Here is a 17,580-nt window from a genome sequence, read left to right as displayed (position 1 = left end):
AGATTCACCTTTACGGGTTGTTTTGGCCTGTTCTTAGTTTGTGATCCTGTCATAAAATATTTAACACGACGCAATTCTAATCACAGATTATTTTGTGTTTCAGGGCGAGAGGTACAGGAAAACTTCTGTATTTTAAGATTTGTTTTTCATTTGTCAAAAAATATAGAATACATTCAACAACCAAAACAAGTTCAAAAATGGCCGATACGGATATATGTATAAAACAAGCGAACGAATAACGTTTAACAAAAATCTAGCTCTAATCGTTTTAATAGCTGTCGTATTTTATTGGCGCATACAGCAACAAGTTCCCCGTGGTGCGTCGTCATTTCCTCGTGTGGAGTGAACGTTTCCTGTAACGGCACTGCCCGGCGTAGAGAAGCCACTCAATACGCATTTGCCTTAAAGAGACACCGCCCACCTGGCACACCGAGAGAGAGAAAGGGAATGATCGTTTGTACTCGAAATCGGTACAAATCGCTACATATGCGGGCTTGTAATTTTCCCGAAAAACAATGGTTGGTAAAAATTTGGTTAAAGTCAGGCGAGTACAAGAGGCGAATGTACGGCGAACCGCGAATGTTTGATTAAACACTGGACATAAATGAACGTGGCTTCAGTAAACCAAGCGTTGAGCTGAAGAGAAGAACCACGTCTTTATATTTGAACGCCGAGTCCATTGTTGTAGTTTGTTTTTATTAAACATTTTAGTGTGCAGCCATGAAAATCACCGACAGCATCATACGGAGTTTCAGGGTTGCCAGAACATATCGCGAGAACTCCCAGAAAGTCAACTGTGTAGATTACAGCCCGAATGGAGAGAGCGCAATATCCAGCAGCGACGACGACTGTATTGTTTTATATGACGTCACGGAGGGAAAGTAAGTTTCAGTTAGAATGCCTCAAAAATATTATTAATGCCAAATTGCCTGTAACATTTACGGGGACAATTGTACAAACTGGTGTTAATACATTTTGGCTTTGGAGAGGAAGCCAAATTAATGAGAAATAAGCGAAAATACTATTACAATTACTGCTAAATGCCATTTTAAAGCGAACTGTTGAGGTCAGGTTTATACAAATGTTATGTTAATCTTTTGTAGTAGTTTAGCCAGTTAAGAAATTGTATTGATATCAGATGCATCAGCTGTGTATTGTCTTTGTCACTTAACGTTTCAGTTCCCGTTTCAGGTATTTAACCAAAACCTCATTGACCACATGCTGCATCATGTTTGACAAATACTACACCTAAATGTAAACAATCAGCTGAAGCCTAGCCTGATCTTTATGAACCAACCTTTTGATGTATATTAAAGCTTTTGAATATATGCAACATTTTTCCCATTCTGTATGTAGCCTAGTTGTTAATCCTTGCTTGCCTGGCCTGGGTCCTGAGTGGCAGACCAACATGTTCTACCTATTTGATCAGATTGATAAAACAACATTCTCTTTCCTAAGACATGAGCGGACCCTGTTCAGTAAGAAGTACGGAGCTGACCTCATCCGCTACACGAACAAGGATGCAAGTACTGTTATCTACAGCTCCAACAAACTAGATGGTAAATAACACAACTGTTAACAGAGTGCTGACATCCAATGCTGCACCAAACAAACCTTACTCACAAAAAACCAAGCAATGATTGATCTTTTTGTATGCTGTTAAAATCAGGCTTTTGTGTCTCACAGATACCATTCGATACCTGTCACTCACTGACAATAAGTACATCCGCTATTTCCCAGGTCATACGGCAAGGTGAGTGTGTGTGAAGTGTTTCTGAACTCCTAAAAACTAAACGCAGAGACAGTCAGCAGCAGTGTAGTGGAGCAAGACGTATCTTAGATACATTTTAGATACATTTCCTGCACCTCTGACAAAAACACTGCAAGCGTTTTACTCTCTGTTCACTGATTGGGGAAAAATAAAACCTTATCAAGCAGACATTCTACATTCAGCGTGTTCTTTAAGTACTTCCGTCTGTCTCATGGTTGTATTTCCGTGTTATGTTCCACATGTTTTGTTATCTGCAGGCATCATTAAAGATTCATCCTTTCTGGTGTTGACTTATCTGAAATGATTGTTTCGTATCTTAAATGTGTTCTGTGTTTGTGTGGCTTTTCTCAGGGTCATTGCTCTCTCCATGTCACCAGTGGATGAGACATTTATCTCAGGTTCGCTAGATAAGACCATCCGGATCTGGGATCTGCGCGCTCCAAACTGTCAAGTGAGTGTCGGGTGATCGCCTGCAAAATGACGCGTGTGTCTTCTTCTTCAGGCAATCAGCCAAATGTATAATTACTGCTGCTGCTCATCAGATCTCAGTGCCCTAACTATTCAGTGTCAAAGCAAGTAAGCAGTCCATGACCCTGTGCGAGTTTATCCTGTGACCACTGGGTGTCACCACACCTGCTTTGGGAACCGATGCCACACTTTAATCTGCTTTAAATGTAAACCTGGACCAGCTAATAGCCGGAATTGTATAAAGAAAGAATGAAATATGCTAAATGAAAATGTCTATCAGAGAAAATCAAGCAGCTGAAAATGTGTGTGTGTGTGTGTGTGTGTGTGTGTGTGTGTGTGTGTGTGTGTGTGTGTGTGTGTGTGTGTGTGTGTGTTTGTGTTTCAGGGCCTGACTAATCCTCTGGGGAAACCTGTGTGTGCCTTTGACCCTGATGGGCTGATATTTGCTGCTGGTGTGGAATCGCAGGCCATTAAATTATATGACCTTCGTGCTTTTGACAAGGTAAGATATACCCCGACTCACCTGCTGTGTGTGTGTGTAGCAGCACACTTTATACTTTGCGTGACATTTCAAAATACATTCTATGCTCAGGGTCCCTTCGCCTCCTTTGAGACGAGGTTCAATCGTTTATGTGACTGGACTGGACTCAAATTCAGTAACGATGGGAAACAGATTCTCATCGCCACCAACGGGGGAGCTATTCGCCTCATCAACGCTTTCAATGGCTCTGTGCTTCACAGCTTTTCAGTAAGAGACGTACTGAAATTACGCTCTTGCATTGTCAAGAACACCTTGAATTACTCCGAAAACAGATTTCAAATATCTGAAGATGTTCTCTGTCTCTGCTCATTTTTAGGGCTACAACAACAGTAAAGGCATCTACCTGGAGGCCTGCTTCACTCCAGACTCACAGTTTGTCATGATCGGTGAGTCCAAACGCCTCCGCACTGCCTCAGTCTCTTCTCGCAGACCTTTGTGGTTATTGAACCTGTGGGTCGCTCCGTAGGCTCAGAGGATGGGAGGATCCACGTTTGGAGCACCGAGAGCGGGATGAAGGTGGCCGTGCTGGATGGGAAACACCCGGGACCCATCAACACCGTGCAGTTTAACCCCAAATACATGACGTTTGCGAGCGCCTGCACCAACATGGTGAGCTGTCCAAAGTCTTGCATGCTGTCGCCTCTGCTGGAGAAACCAGACTGTGATCTGACTTTGTTTTGCTTTTTCCTCTCCACAGACATTTTGGCTCCCGTGCATCACTGACTAACAGAGGAGCGGAAGTGGAGACACGTCCCCATCATGCTAAGAGGACACGTGAATGTTCTGACATGGGATATTCTCATTTTTGTCATAATTGCTCACTGGTTTTAGACTTAAGAAAGATTTTAAATTGCTGTCACCTATTTCTTTAATAGTACGGTTTTTTTTAAATATAAAGTGTACATAATGTTTTTAAATTATTTTATTATTGTCCTCATGTACTGTTAGTAACTTATAGATATTTTCATCTGTAAAATTCTTTGAAAAAATAATAAACTGTTTTACATCAAAACTATATTTTAACTTAACTTGTTTCCATAATCACCCATTAAATAAGACTTAATGATGTGGACATATTTTGCAAAGTAAATGCAGATCTTTCTCTATGTTCTAAAACGTTTCAGGCTTAATATTAACTACAGGATGCAAGTGGCTCTGTGTACATAAATAACTGGAAACATTTACTGAAAAACACAGTAATTGTTCTTGAATTTATAATTCGGTCTTAAAAACAACAATTGTAGGATTTGTCCATTTGATGAATGAACGTCTGCGTGTCTTCTTGTAGTGGGGGTGGGGTGGGGGTATCTATTGAATAATGTATAGATGCTTGGGTTGTGTACTCACCACTGAGTGAATAATGGATGAGCCCATCACAGGTAACCTCACAGGTACACACTTATCTTTCTCTCACCCACCTCTGCGCGCATGCATGCGTGCGTGCGTGCATTGAAGGCGCCTTGTGTGTGTGTGTGTGTGTGTGTGTGAGAGGACAGTGAGTTGTAATAGTGTTTGTTAATGTCATGTGTTTCCAGTTATCTTTTTACTTTTTGTCTTTCACTTTCAATCACCCTCCTCTTGTGTACACATCTGTATATATATTATATATGAAGTTTTATTTTGTTTTGGTTTTAGATGCATAATAACAGATGAGTTTTGGAACGCTGCACCTGGGGGGATGACGTCCATCCCTCACACAGTTCTGATCCTCACATCTATAACACACTGCAGCCTCCCAGTGGAGCTGCTGGTACCTCGCTGGTGTCACCTGATGGATAACATGTGTCTCCAGCACACACAAGTACATGGAATCCATCATTCCAACCCAAGGAGCAGTGTTGAGGTGTATGAGTCAGATTCTTGCTGGGTGTCACATTTCTGTGACCAGGTGGCTGGAATTTGAGATGATGCAGTTGCGTCTGCGTGAGCGGATAGGGCACTCTGCGTGAATGACTTATAAAATGTCATTACAGGTGGCATACTGAAACACACTGTACACACAACCCAGCACACATCACCCCAAGACTTGAGCGGTGGATTGCTTCAATGTGTGTTTTGTCTCCTTGTGCCCTCAGCCCCCATGTGACTTGAGGGGGGTGGGGATGCTGCCCCTCCGAGAGCGTTCAAGTCGTGGCCATCGATACTCAAAGAATTTTAGATCAGTGGTTAGGGTGGCATATCCACTGACAGGCACGTTATTACTCATCAGCCACAGTTCCGCAGATCATATTTCAAGTGTTAGGAATCTCCCAAGTCGCCCTTGAGGCGTTTATGTCACAGGTGCGCGTGGGTCCGTCTGTCTGCCATCAGTGGAGAGGTAGAGCTGCCTGCTGAGCAAGAGGAGCCAGGACACAGTGATCTGGACCTAGTCTTTCTCGTACCAGAGGAGTTTTTGAAGCAGAGCGACTGACTGCCAAAGATGTCCCACCAAACTGGAATAGATGGTGAGTTAATTTTTAAAGAATATGCCCATGTTTGTCTCGTGGCATGACGTTTGTGCTTTAATCGAGCTTTCTTCAAATCTGTTTGTGTGCTATTTCTTGATTCGTCTCTTAAGTCTTTATTGTGTCACTGCACTGTCACAAACCTTCACAATGCCGCTGATGATAATTCTTTGATGTTTCATGTTGTCGTCCCATAACAAAAAGTAGAGATTCAGTGTCACCCTGAGGTCATCACGACATTAATCTGGAGCATCGCTGACTTGACATTCCTGCTTTGTGTCTCGGTGTAATTCACGGTAGACCGTAAAAGCAACACGGCTATGAAATCAGCTGATTCGGTTCCATGTTCAGTTATTGACACCAGAGATGATTAACGTGTAGAAACATTTGCAGGTGCTATAAGCTCAATATACATGTGTTGTGGCATTTGCGTAATTGGAGCATAGGGGGAAGGGTTGGCGGAAGCATACCTCTCTCACCTTTCTCACCTGATCTTACATCATTTATGAGACCGCTGTGTTTGGTAACCATGGCGAGAGAGGAAGAGGGAGTCGAAGAAATACCTAAATCGAATTTTCACTACCAATCTGCCATTCATGGAATGAAAAACAAGAAACTATGAAGCTGTTTTATCCCTCAACCCGATTATTTCATGCAGCCGCCGTGTGTTTGAGTAACTTTAGGTGACACCGTGACGATCTGGCAGTGGATCAAATTTTCTCCCTGAAGTGGAGTCTCAAGTTCTTACTTACCCAACTCTGTCTCACTTGATTTCAACCCCCCTCCCATCTTCAGTTTTGACTTGTCTGCCTTATATCTGGTTACTTTAGCAACATTTGAGCTGAAAGACTTTCTGGCCCGTGCGAGAGGAGGTGCCATCCGAATAATGAAGATTGTCATCATAAATGGTAACCAGCAGCTGATCGTCTCCTTTTAAAAGTTTTGAACAGAAGGAAGCCTTTATCTTTATTGATAAAGGTGTTTGTCCTCAGAGGAACTGGTGCTGGAGTCATACAGAGAGCCTGCACAGAGCTGGGACAAGGACTACGACCACTTCCTGCTCCCTCTGCTCATGCCTCAGGAGCCATGCTACATCCTCTACCGCCTAGACTCCCAGAATGCACATGGATATGAGTGGATCTTCATTGCTTGGTCACCTGATCAATCACCAGTATGTCTGTTCTCACATTTATCAGCCAGAAAGAAACTAAAAGATTGAAACAGGAGGTCCAAAGCATTAATAGGTCATTTCTGTTTATAAAAAGCACTACAAAACAGATCGTGTTATTCATTTCCTCTGTAGGTTTAAAAGAAATTTAGGATATTGTATATGCTAAATATAGGTATTTTACTGAATTCAATACAATTAAATAAGAAAATTCCTTTGCATCTGTTTTAATACAGCAGTACAACACATGTCATCCATTCTTCAAAAGATGACAGATGGTTACTCAAAGTACATACAGCAAAGCACAAACTGTCTGTCTGTCTGCCTGTCTGTCTGTCCTGCACCCACTAGGTGAGGCAGAAGATGATGTATGCAGCCACCCGAGCCACACTGAAGAAGGAGTTTGGAGGAGCTCACATCAAAGATGAAATGTTTGGCACAGTAGAGGTCAGTGAAGATCTGCTCTGGATTTGAATGGTCAGTGTTTCTTCAGAGCTCGGAACTCATCCCATCCCGTGTGTGTGTGTGTGTGTGTGTGTGTGTGTGTGTGTGTGTGTGTGTGTGTGTGTGTGTGTGTGTGTGTGTGTGTGTGTGTGTGCGTGCAGGATGATCTGTGCTTCCAGGGGTACCTGCGCCACATGTCCTCCTGCTCCTCCCCGGCGCCCCTCACAGCAGCCGAGCAGGAATTACAACGAATTAAAGTCACAGAGGTAAAGTGACAGGGAAATGTGGTAAAAGTATGATACTGTAAATCTAAAAGAACATTTTAAGTAAGGCTTTTTGTGTGTATTGATAGATATGATCAATATGGGTTCATTGCTGGGGATAAAGTACTTCTAACTGTAACTAAACACACCTTGTGTAATGTTCATGTTTGATTCAAAGAAACTAACGACACAAGCCATAAGAGAGGACACAGAGCCACACTGACAGATTATGTAAACTAACTGAAAACGAATCATTTGATTTCCGAGTTAAGATTAACGTTAGATAATGTACGTATATGATAAAACAGATCTTTAAATCTCTTCATTAGTATACGTTACTTACATTTGAAAATAGCTTTGCCGCTCACCTCGGCCTCATTGGTCCTCCACATTGGATACAAAGTTTCACTAAAGCACTGCTGCATTGCATTGTGGGATTGCACCGCTGACGACAGATACGTATGATGAACTAAGGATGTATGCATGTATTATCAGGGCAGTCGCATTCCTGAACTTGTAACCTGGTTTCCATGACAACCACCAACACAAGAGGAGCCATCCGAAATGCCTCTCAGCTTCATTTCATTGATCAGCCAACACATAGAGAGAATCAGAGAGCAACACTCCTCTACCAACAACAGGCAGCTAGCATTTCAACCGACAACCTCGCACAACTTTACCATTGTTAGAGTGCAGATGGACACACAGCTTGAGTGTGAGGGAGAGGTGGAGGAGTCGCATCAGACGGAGGCAACCAAAGCAGATGTGCCCAGGCGACGACTCGCCAGGGCACCAGAGACGCTGATGTCTGCCTGTCAGTGTCCCCCTGGGCCTTTTCTGAGGGAAGGTCCTGGCAGCCTGCTGGTGACAGAACCTTATGACGGCTTTATGGATGAAGGCTCTGGACACTGAGCCGAGAGCTGCTGCAGGATGTGAAGGGTAGTCCTCCACCATATTCATCAACAAGATAGATGCCACTGCACCCATGCTGCTGCAGCTGGACAACACGCCCCTGCTTGTACGGCCACATAAGCTGGACAAGACAACGGAGGTTACCGAGTTCCTCACTGAGCAACCTGAGTTACTTGAAGGATACCTGGGAGAACATCTGTAATCTTTTGGAGAATCAACTAAAAACTGCCTGTCCTCCCAGCATCACAAGCATCAGCAGCCAGAGGTGAAGAGCAAGGAGTGGGTCTCAACTACAACAGCCAGAATCCAAATGGAGGAGAAGAAAGGATCTGGTAGAATCAGGAGAGAGAACTCACAGTGCTCAAGGAGAAAGGAGATCCAGCTCCTTAGGAGGATAAACTGACCCTTCAGGGAGAAATGGAAAAGGCATCAAGGAAGCTCACTAACCAGAGGCTCCACAAGCTTTGGACGCCCGGTCAGCAGACACTCTGTCTGATACCATGCAGACGTTTGGACGTTTATATACTGTTTAGATATCTACAAACATCCAGCTTAAGTGAACTGTTAAAAATAGTAACAAATGAAGTTGTGTCTGTATAGTTTATGTATCAATATATAATAATGTTGTTTCTGTGGAGAATTGTTAAGCTGGATGTAAAAACTCAGCTGGAATATTGGAGACTTAACAATGTGTTTGTGTTTGGTTCTGTAGGTATGAATTATTAGTAGTATATAGACGGCTTTCAATAACTTGTAATAATTCAATTTTTTGTAATTTAAATGTTACAAGTTAAAGGTTAAATTCAGTAAATGTTATTCTTCTTGGTCTTTATCTGAACTTAAACAAAGGAGTTTACCCTGTTTTTTCAAGTTGATACACACACACACACACACACACACACACACACACACATACAGAGATGTTGTGTTTACCTTGTAAACTTTCATGTAAACATAATTTGGCTGAAAACACCGACAGCAGCTACAGACCAATAAAGTATACCTGAAGGCAACATTATAGAAGTTATTTAAATGAAGCATTTTGTGCAATTCCAGTTTCTGAGTAGGTTCTAATGTAAACACTGGAGTTATACAAATGGTGTGTGGTTATGACTAGTCCACACAATGTTGTAGGTATAGCACATAAGGTAGGGCAGAATGGGTGTCATGTTGTCAAAATGTGTGTGAAAAAACACCTTTATAGAACTTAAGGGAGTTTTAAAGGAGAAACTGGGCTGGAATGTCTCCCATCGGTCTCACATTGTGAACCTTTTCCACAACAAAAATGCAACATAAGAAATGACCACATGGTGTCAGTGTTGTGTCCTATTGTTGTCCAAAACATGTTAAACTGCCACCATCAGGCTGACCGGTACCAAAATGTAATGGGTTCTTTACTGGATCATGTCCAACCTGCCCACCAAGATTTGTTGCTATGACATTTTGAGACTTCCTGCTAATAGATAAACAAACAGACACACACACAAATGTAACATGCTTGAGCTACTTGTAACTGTTAATGTTATGTTGAATGTATAGTCTCCCCAAATGGAACTAAAAGTACCTGTAACGTAAACATTGTACTTAGATGTATAAGTGCAGTACCTGAATACTGAGTTACCTCTGTCTTTGTTTAATATGGTTAATATAATGTAAGTGTGTTTCTCTCTTTTCCCTGCTTTCCTGCAGGATAAAGTTGTTTGGGTACGTTGTTCTTAATAAGATTGTGTGTGCATGTGTTTGTGTGTGTGTGATTGAGAGAGAGAGAGAGAGAGAGGGAGAGGGAGAGAGAGAGAGAGAGAGAGAGAGAGATTTCAAAACTGTCTCTCTTGTCCACAGGATGAACGTAGACGGCTTGCGACTCCACGAGCGAGGGTTTGTGACATTCATCACTCACCAGCACGTGTTTTTGTCCACATAGAATTTATAAGTTAGTCTATTAGTTTTCTTGATGACCCCACTTTTGTCCACTCTGCAGGTCACAATGGAGTTTGGCATAGACAAAAGGGCGCAGACTCTCCAGGGTCTTGCGTTCCCTTTACAAGAGGAGGCCAAACGAGCTCTGCAGCAACTCAGGCAGAAACGCATCAACTATATACAGCTGGTGAGCAAGGCGTAAAACACGACACTTATTCCCAGAAAAAGATCTAATCTTGCTTAGTATGGCTCTGTGGCTTAATGTGTGAGTGTGTGTGTGTTCAAGAATGAGCTCTTCATGTCCCTGGACCGTGAACAACTCCTTATGTGAATTTGTGTGTGTGTGTGTGTTTCAGAGGCTGGATGTAGACAAAGAGACTATTGAGCTGGTTCACACCAATCCGACAGAGACTCATGAGCTTCCATACAGGATTCCCACAGATTCACCACGATATCACTTCTTCGTCTTCAAACATTCCCACCAGGGCCAGCTGCAGGAAGCTCTCGGTCAGTACTTAACCTCACTGGAAGTGTGGATACAGTTATGTAACTTAATTGTTAGTGGAATTGTGTTGAAGTATTACAAGGAAGCCAACAGTTTAGCGTTTCTAAACAAAGATTTGGAATGGGAGCAGCACTCAGTCGGAGAGGGAATGATTTATAGGCTCTATTATAAATATTCTGTATTGAAATGGTCCCAGGTTTCTCACTTTAGCTTTCTATTCTCCATATGACCATACAGGGAAATACAATGATGATGAATTGAAAACATATTAAATGTATTTCTATCAAAAACAAATACATACATGATAGTAAGTAAAGTAAGTTGACACAGTTTGTTTTTGACTTACTCAAAAGAATTTGTATCTAATATGGGATTTGGACACAGCTGACACACACACAAGAAACATATAACCAAGTAGTTTTCAAAGTAGATCGGTTTAGTTTCTATGTTTTCAATAGGTTTGGAATTAAACAATATCGATTTCAAGTGACGAATGTTCTCCTTAATTAAGAAGTCACTTAAGTTGTAGTAGTCTTTTCCAATGTAAAGGTTAGAGTAAATTATTCAGAATAGTGTCATGGAACATGTGGTGATCATCCGGTGGAAAGACACACATGTGTAATGAATTGCCGCAATTTCCAGAGAACTACTGTAGATATCTGATCAGCCTGCCTGTCATCACAAGGACAGATCAACAGATGCACTAACAAAGTTAACATCAATAAGGCACTCATTTCATATGTTCCTCTCACAATGCAATCAGTGTGTAAAGGGTTTAAAAAGAAGCAACAATAATTCCATCTGATTGAATGACGTGTCAGGCGATGAAGATGAATGCTTGTCTCTTCCAGTGTTCATATACTCCATGCCCGGGTACACCTGCAGCATCAAGGAGCGGATGTTGTACTCCAGCTGTAAGAACAGGCTACTGGAAGAGGTGGAGAGAGATTACCAGCTGGAGGTCAACAAAAAGGTGCAGGTCACCTTAATCCATCCACACGTAGGATGACACTTACAGAGCTCAGCAGGAACAAGGTCATCACCTCACCCTTATGTATTGCTTTTTGTGTGTTTGTGAATGTGTTTTTAGATGGAGATTGACAGCGGCGACGGCCTGACAGAAGACTTTCTGTATGAGGAAGTCCACCCGATGGAGCACACCCTGAAACAGGCCTTTGCCAAGCCCCGCGGCCCGGGCGGGAAGAGGGGCAACAAACGCCTCATCAAGGGCGCAGGGGAGAACGGGGAAGACAGTTAGATGTGATACACACACACACTTAGATGTTACATTACGATCATTTGACATGAAACAAACTTCAACAAACCCAAACGACAACCCACCGTATCTCCGAATTGACTTGGTATTTGATTGTTTATCTTCTAGCCATTTTTAAAATGAATCCACCATAAAGCAGAATTCATGTGTATTTTTCAATGGCGTTTGATGTATGAACATAAGCACTGATAGAACAACGACAGCCAAGACTCTTAAAACATGTCAGGAGCTGCTGTAACACTGTCTGTTTACATACATCTGCTTATTCTAAGGCAGATAAATCCTTTGTATAAACTGATATCCCTCCTTTAGAAAGATTGGTTCGTCGTGTTGGCACATATTTAGGTTAGTAACAGGTCATTCCAATGAAATCATATTTAGCTGTAGGAGAAGACATTAAGAAGTCATGATAATACAGCAATATGTTAAGGGGGATGAACCATGTTGTTGCTGCTGCTGCTGCTGCTGCTGCTGTAGTTATGATCTGTAGAGTCCATTTGATTTAATGTTGATCACTGAATTGAATAGTTTTAGAAATAGTTTGCTTTGCAGGATTTGGAGAAAATGGCTATGCATTTCCTGTTTTATGGTGGATTATCCCTTATATTGCTTAGGTATACGCCTATGCTGTGCCCATGGTTTACTCTTTATCACATGTAAATGAATCTGCTCCACTTATACAGTTGCCTTTGCCTTCTTAGTCACCCGAGCAAGGTTTGACTCCATAGCAGAAGGCTATTGTTTTACATGGTCCTATAATAAAATATTTTCTTTACCTCCTTGTGTTTATGGTATGCTAACGTCATACAGGCCAGCTGAGATCATGTGTTTCCCCCAGTCATTTTGGGTTATAATTGCATGGTAGATTTCAAGTGGTTTGAATGACTGCATGCTGGAACAGAGGGGTTTGGTGATGATGGGATACATTAGATTTGGTTATTGTAATGCATGAATTGCACAGAATGATATTTAAAGTAAAACAATTTGCCCACTGGGACACTTGAACAAAGCATGATACATGAAATTTGCAATTTACTGGAGGTCACATTCCCCGCAAACTGTGTAGCCTGGATTGGGATGAATTAGTGATAGATGTTAATGTATTCCACTGCTGCACTGTTTCCTGAATGGGGTCTCTGCTTGTGAAAGCAAAATGTCTAAAGAAGACAGTGGAGGGGAGGCAGTAGTCGAGTGGGTAGAGCTTCCGCTTAAGACCCGGAGGGTTGCCGGTTCGAGTCCCTGCCGAGGTGCCCCTGAGCAAGGCACCGAACCCTCAATTGCTCCCCCCTCTGCGAAGGGTGGTAATATAATGTAATGTAATGTAAGTCGCTTTGGATAAAAGCGTCTGCCAAATGATCGTAATGTAATGTAATGTAAAGACGTAGAAACCATAGAAAAGTGAGAAAATAGTTTGTATGAATGTGGAAACAACATTAAGTTTGGATTTGAACTCACCATTAAATCCTGTACATTTCCACTGAGGTCCCTAAGTGGTTGCAGCAAGACAGGCAGGGAAATCCAAATGATAATCAGTTAAGTTGTCCATTTAAAAAGACAAGTTGTATTTGTATTTTTTTTTCTATTCCAACGCATTCCGTGTATATGATTATTACATATGAACACTAATCCTAGTATTTATTCAATATATACAGTAGATTATGGAACATGGGACGTAGCTTGGGGGCTTTGTGTGTGTGTGTGTGTGTGTGTGTGTGTGTGTGTGTGTGTGTGTGTGTGTGTGTGTGTGTGTGTGCGTGCGTGCGTGCGTGCGTGCGTGCGTGCGTGTGTGTGTTGACAGTGCTTGTCACTGCGGGCGCTGTGAAACACTTAGCCGTTCTTGGAAAACACGTTTCTAGAATTTCCAGTCCACACTGATCAGTGAACGCAGCAGAGGCATTTCCGTCCGCTCACTCACACATCTGAGCTGACTGAGTGCTAACAGATAGACACGTTCTCCTGATTTTTACGTCACGACAACACCTCATTTCAAGTTCAGTTGTCGATACTTTTAACTCATCACATTTACTGCGGGAAATTGTATCTGTCGCTGGATTAATTCCCTGGTTGATCTAACTGGTCGGAGTTTGCCCTATCAATGGTAAGTCGATATCATGCCTTGGATGAATGTTGGTGAATAGCTCATTGGTGTTAACGACGAACAATGCAAAAATTGGGTTATAGTGCATCTATTAGTTTGTTTCTAATTTATTGGAATAATATAAAACATTATGATTTGATCTTACAGTCCAACCTTAAATGGTTATTATTATTATTATTATTATTATTATTATTATTATTATTATTTGGGTGTTTTTTGGGTGTCAGGATCAGGTTTGTCTTAATAGAAAATAAGTATGTTTGACACAGCTCAATAATTCTGAAATAACTACCCTGTAATGCTGCATCAACTAAGTCATCAATTTGTCAAAGTTGAACCAGATATACCCTAACCCTAAGCAGTATGCATATAGTTTTGACATTTTAGAAACCCTTTTTTGTACACCAAGAGGGGGAGAAAAAGAGATAAAGTGAAGAAATATTGATGAGACCTAGGACATGTGATACACATGTGGATAAGATGCATGAGGAGACAAAGAAAGGGTGACTTGAGCTGTACCAGAGCGATACTAGTGAAACCACATTGTCACGTGTGTGTAACACATTGTGATATGCAGATTACCTTTTCTTTTTTTGTTGTATATTTTTATTGAAGCAAGCATTTGACATGACTGTGTGCATACAGTTATGGGACCTTTTGGAAATTGTTTTCTGTACAGAAATAGGGGGGAAAGAGAGAGAGAAAAGAAAGACGGTTGTATATTATTATATATATATAATAATATAATACATATATTATAATTATATTATTATTCTTTGTTTAACTTTGTTTAACTTTGTTTAACTTTGTTTAACTTTTCTTCGGAGGGAGGCAGAGAGCCAGAGGGAGAGAGCGAAAGGTAGACATTAGACCCTGAGGTAAAATAGGCAATATAATGTTCAAGTAAATTGAAATAGAAACAGCAGAAAGCCACAGCTGCCAGAGGTTGTGAGAACATGGCACAGTAGTGTTGACACAGAGTCCAGGATGACATCATTGATGTTTATGATCTCATAGGTAGTTTTTCACAGAATGATGTCAAATAGCAGATTATATGCAGATTATGTTTTCACATAAAGGGAGAGAGAAGCACATACAGAGAAAAAGATGAGAACGAGGCTGTGTAATGCTCACGTTAATTAAGACAATGGGATGACAAACAGAGCAAAGGCAACTAACCAAAGCCAGCAAAGGTTATGTAGAAATGACATAATGATGAAAGATGTTTCAGGTGACATCAGTGTTGCTATTTATGAGATGATTTCATAGGTACAGTTTTTACAGGATGACATCACTAGAACAGTGCACTTCCAGATGGCAGGCTTACTTGTGGTTCCTAGAATGTCCAAGAGTAGAACTGGAGGCAGAGCCTTCAGTTATCAGCTTCCTCTCTTGTGGAACCATCTTCCAGATTCGGTCTGGGGGGGCAGACACCCTCTGCTGGGGTCTTCCCATGATGTACTGAGCTTCTCTCTCTCTTCTCTGAGGTGCCTCAAGAAAACGTTTGTTATAATATTTGAATATAGTTGTATTGAAATGAATTGAATACCACTGTGCATGCAGCTTCGGAATGCATTACGGGCTGTGGAGAGAGGAAAAAAAGAGTTAGATTGGGCCCCTAGGTCCAGGATGCTGTGATAAATTTCAGAAACGGCTCCTCTTAGCGGTGTCCTGAACCAGTTATTATCATCATTTTATGTTTCAGTATCAACATCTCTGTTGTCCTGGCAGGGCGACGGTCAGAAATGGTTGCCCAGAGAATGGCTGTTTCCCATCATGAGGACAGAAATGGTCCCTGCAGTCCACCTCCATCTCCACCAGTCTGGGAGTCTACTGAAGAGTGGAACTGCATTACCACCAACATCCAGTATCTGCATACCTCAGGTACACCAGCAAAAAAATCATGGAAGTTTACTAGTCAGGCATCCAAGCTGACCCTATTTTTGTAACAACACCACATTTGCACAACGAAATTCACCTTAAATGAATTTGATCTGTTTAACTGCAGGCTGGTACTGGGGTCACATGTCCGCAGGCGAGTCTCGGGATGCTCTTCTTATGAAATCCGAGGGCACATTCCTGGTGCGGGACAGCAGCCATCCTCAGTACATGCTGACCCTCTCAGTGAAGACCAGCCGTGGACCTACAAGTGTGCGCATACAGTACAGCAGGGGCTCTTTCGGGCTGGATTGCATCGCACCCGGCGTGCTTCTCCTGCCGTCCTTCCCCAATGTTATCAGCTTGATACATCACTACACCAACTCAGACAATGCGGCACAGGGCCATGCAGCCAGCGTGGACAACATTCAGCTCAAAGCACAGCATGACCCTGTTCAGGACAGCAGAGTGTTTCTGAAGCTTGTGCGCCCACTGCAACAACCAGAGACATTTCACTCTTTGCAGCACCTGACACGTCTTACCATCAACAGACACACTAACAGCCCCGACCAGCTGCCCCTCCCAAGGCCTCTACTGCACTATCTGCAGGACTATCCTTTCCAAATATGAGGGTGTCCAGTCCTCAAGAGACAGAGACCTGGGTCAGGGTCACACTCTATGACCACACACACTGAACCTGAGTTGATTCTAAGACATGGCTCTGGTGCAAGATATTAAATAGAACATAAATCACTCACTGCAAATGGTTAAACTGGATTTGTTTTTTAATCCTACTGCCCAGCATTACTGCAGCTCTGTAAAAAACTATTTTTTGTGTCAGTATGTCTGTTTTACTTATTGCAAATTATTGTTTCTGAAACGCTGTTTTTTATATTTGGTTTTTTTATGTTCAGTTTGTCATATTGACTCAATGGAGCCCAAATTTCCACTAATAAAATGGTAAATATACTGTAGTAACTTTTTTGTGTTAACAAGGATAACTTGCTACAAAGTTTTTGTGTTGAAATGTGTTTTTCTTCTTTTTCTCTGAGGCTTTGAGCTGAGCAATGTTTATTCAGTCTTCCGGGAGATCGTGAACCTGATGAATTATGGCTTAGCTCCGCCAACAGTCCTCTCATGTAAAAACCTGCAACTTCTACGCACCATTATGGTCATTACACAAATCCTATATTTACTAACATACAATATACAATGTTACATACAATGTTACATATACAGATATTTCAGATTTTCAGATTTTAAAGAATAATAATTGTCATGAAGTCTGAAAAGTCCTAAGCTCTCCGTGTCTGTGTTTTATTTCACGACGTCAGAGGAAATGACAATATAACAAAGAATAACAATGGTTGAGGCTGTGCTGATCAGATTCACAGTGTTAATATGAGCGTGAAAAGAAAAAGGTTAGGATTTTGCTAGTCAACATGAAGAGTATAGAAATATATATGTTTAAAAGACACATCATCTTGAAAATCAATCTCCAGTGCAAAATGTTCTCAGCTTCTTGTGTGGACAAAAGGTCTTCTGAGAAGTCAATCAGTCAGCACATGTGTCTTTCTCTAAACCACTGGCCACTTGAACAGATGGATGAATGTGAGCTATTAGTCACAGTATTACTATTTCCACGGAAGCATGCATCAACTGGTTTTCCACGAGGGAGATCTGAGCCTCTTATCAGGATTAGAGCCCTCATTAATACACTGCACCAACTGAGAACACACTGTCCCCAAACTGTCAGCCCCCCACCCCCCCAGAATACTTGGTGTTTATTTCATTTTTACTTTTTATTTTGTTTGGGGATTGAGCTTCTCTGCAGTTTGTAAAAATAGTAGCAACTACTACTGGTTCAATTATAATGATAAACTCATCATCATCAT

At 41.7% G+C, this 17,580-nt stretch overlaps 3 protein-coding genes across 5 annotated transcripts; all 3 read left to right on the top strand.

Moving 5' to 3' along the window:
• The first annotated feature begins 185 nt into the window (after positions 1-185).
• Positions 186-3,666, top strand: LOC143005225 (WD repeat-containing protein 82-like). Its single transcript, XM_076156488.1, has 9 exons — positions 186-881; positions 1,459-1,559; positions 1,687-1,753; positions 2,123-2,222; positions 2,625-2,741; positions 2,832-2,987; positions 3,097-3,166; positions 3,247-3,389; positions 3,478-3,666. Exons 1-9 carry the CDS (start codon positions 721-723, stop codon positions 3,505-3,507), a joined length of 945 nt encoding a protein of 314 aa, XP_076012603.1. The 5' UTR covers positions 186-720; the 3' UTR covers positions 3,508-3,666.
• Positions 3,667-5,199: 1,533 nt separating this feature from the next.
• Positions 5,200-12,389, top strand: LOC143005224 (twinfilin-2-like). 3 transcript variants are annotated; one of them, XM_076156486.1, is made up of 11 exons: positions 5,200-5,224; positions 6,055-6,132; positions 6,217-6,395; positions 6,744-6,839; positions 6,998-7,102; positions 9,701-9,715; positions 9,851-9,886; positions 9,990-10,115; positions 10,285-10,435; positions 11,285-11,406; positions 11,524-12,389. In XM_076156486.1, exons 1-11 carry the CDS (start codon positions 5,200-5,202, stop codon positions 11,689-11,691), a joined length of 1,101 nt encoding a protein of 366 aa, XP_076012601.1. In that variant the 3' UTR covers positions 11,692-12,389. The 3 variants fall into 3 exon arrangements, with proteins under 3 accessions (XP_076012601.1, XP_076012600.1, XP_076012602.1); XM_076156485.1 differs by lacking the exon at positions 9,701-9,715; XM_076156487.1 differs by lacking the exons at positions 9,701-9,715; positions 9,851-9,886.
• A 1,204-nt stretch (positions 12,390-13,593) lies between these two features.
• On the top strand, positions 13,594-16,626 carry cishb (cytokine inducible SH2-containing protein b). Its single transcript, XM_076156771.1, has 3 exons — positions 13,594-13,807; positions 15,539-15,691; positions 15,816-16,626. The coding sequence occupies exons 2-3, from the start codon at positions 15,553-15,555 to the stop codon at positions 16,313-16,315; spliced, it is 639 nt and encodes a 212-aa protein (XP_076012886.1). The 5' UTR covers positions 13,594-13,807; positions 15,539-15,552; the 3' UTR covers positions 16,316-16,626.
• The last annotated feature ends 954 nt before the right edge of the window (positions 16,627-17,580 follow it).

This window comes from Genypterus blacodes, unplaced genomic scaffold, assembly GCF_046128005.1.
Source record: "Genypterus blacodes isolate CSIRO-AG114 ecotype Tasmania unplaced genomic scaffold, CSIRO-AGI_Gbla_v1 ptg000070l_1, whole genome shotgun sequence".
NCBI lineage: Eukaryota > Metazoa > Chordata > Actinopteri > Ophidiiformes > Ophidiidae > Genypterus > Genypterus blacodes.
The sequence above is the reverse complement of the archived record's forward strand: the minus strand, read 5'-3'. Positions and strand labels throughout refer to the sequence as shown.

Bases quoted from the DNA above. Each gene is read 5' to 3' on its own strand.
- LOC143005225 (XM_076156488.1), top strand. From the start codon at position 721: ATGAAAATCACCGACAGCATCATACGGAGTTTCAGGGTTGCCAGAACA. The intron at 1,560-1,686 runs GTAAATAACACA...TGTGTCTCACAG, and splicing joins CAGCTCCAACAAACTAGATG to ATACCATTCGATACCTGTCA. The intron at 3,390-3,477 runs GTGAGCTGTCCA...TCCTCTCCACAG, and splicing joins CGAGCGCCTGCACCAACATG to ACATTTTGGCTCCCGTGCAT.
- LOC143005224 (XM_076156486.1), top strand. From the start codon at position 5,200: ATGTCCCACCAAACTGGAATAGATG. The intron at 6,840-6,997 runs GTCAGTGAAGAT...GTGTGCGTGCAG, and splicing joins AAATGTTTGGCACAGTAGAG to GATGATCTGTGCTTCCAGGG. The intron at 10,116-10,284 runs GTGAGCAAGGCG...TGTGTGTTTCAG, and splicing joins GCATCAACTATATACAGCTG to AGGCTGGATGTAGACAAAGA.
- cishb (XM_076156771.1), top strand. From the start codon at position 15,553: ATGGTTGCCCAGAGAATGGCTGTTTCCCATCATGAGGACAGAAATGGT. The intron at 15,692-15,815 runs GTACACCAGCAA...GTTTAACTGCAG, and splicing joins CCAGTATCTGCATACCTCAG to GCTGGTACTGGGGTCACATG.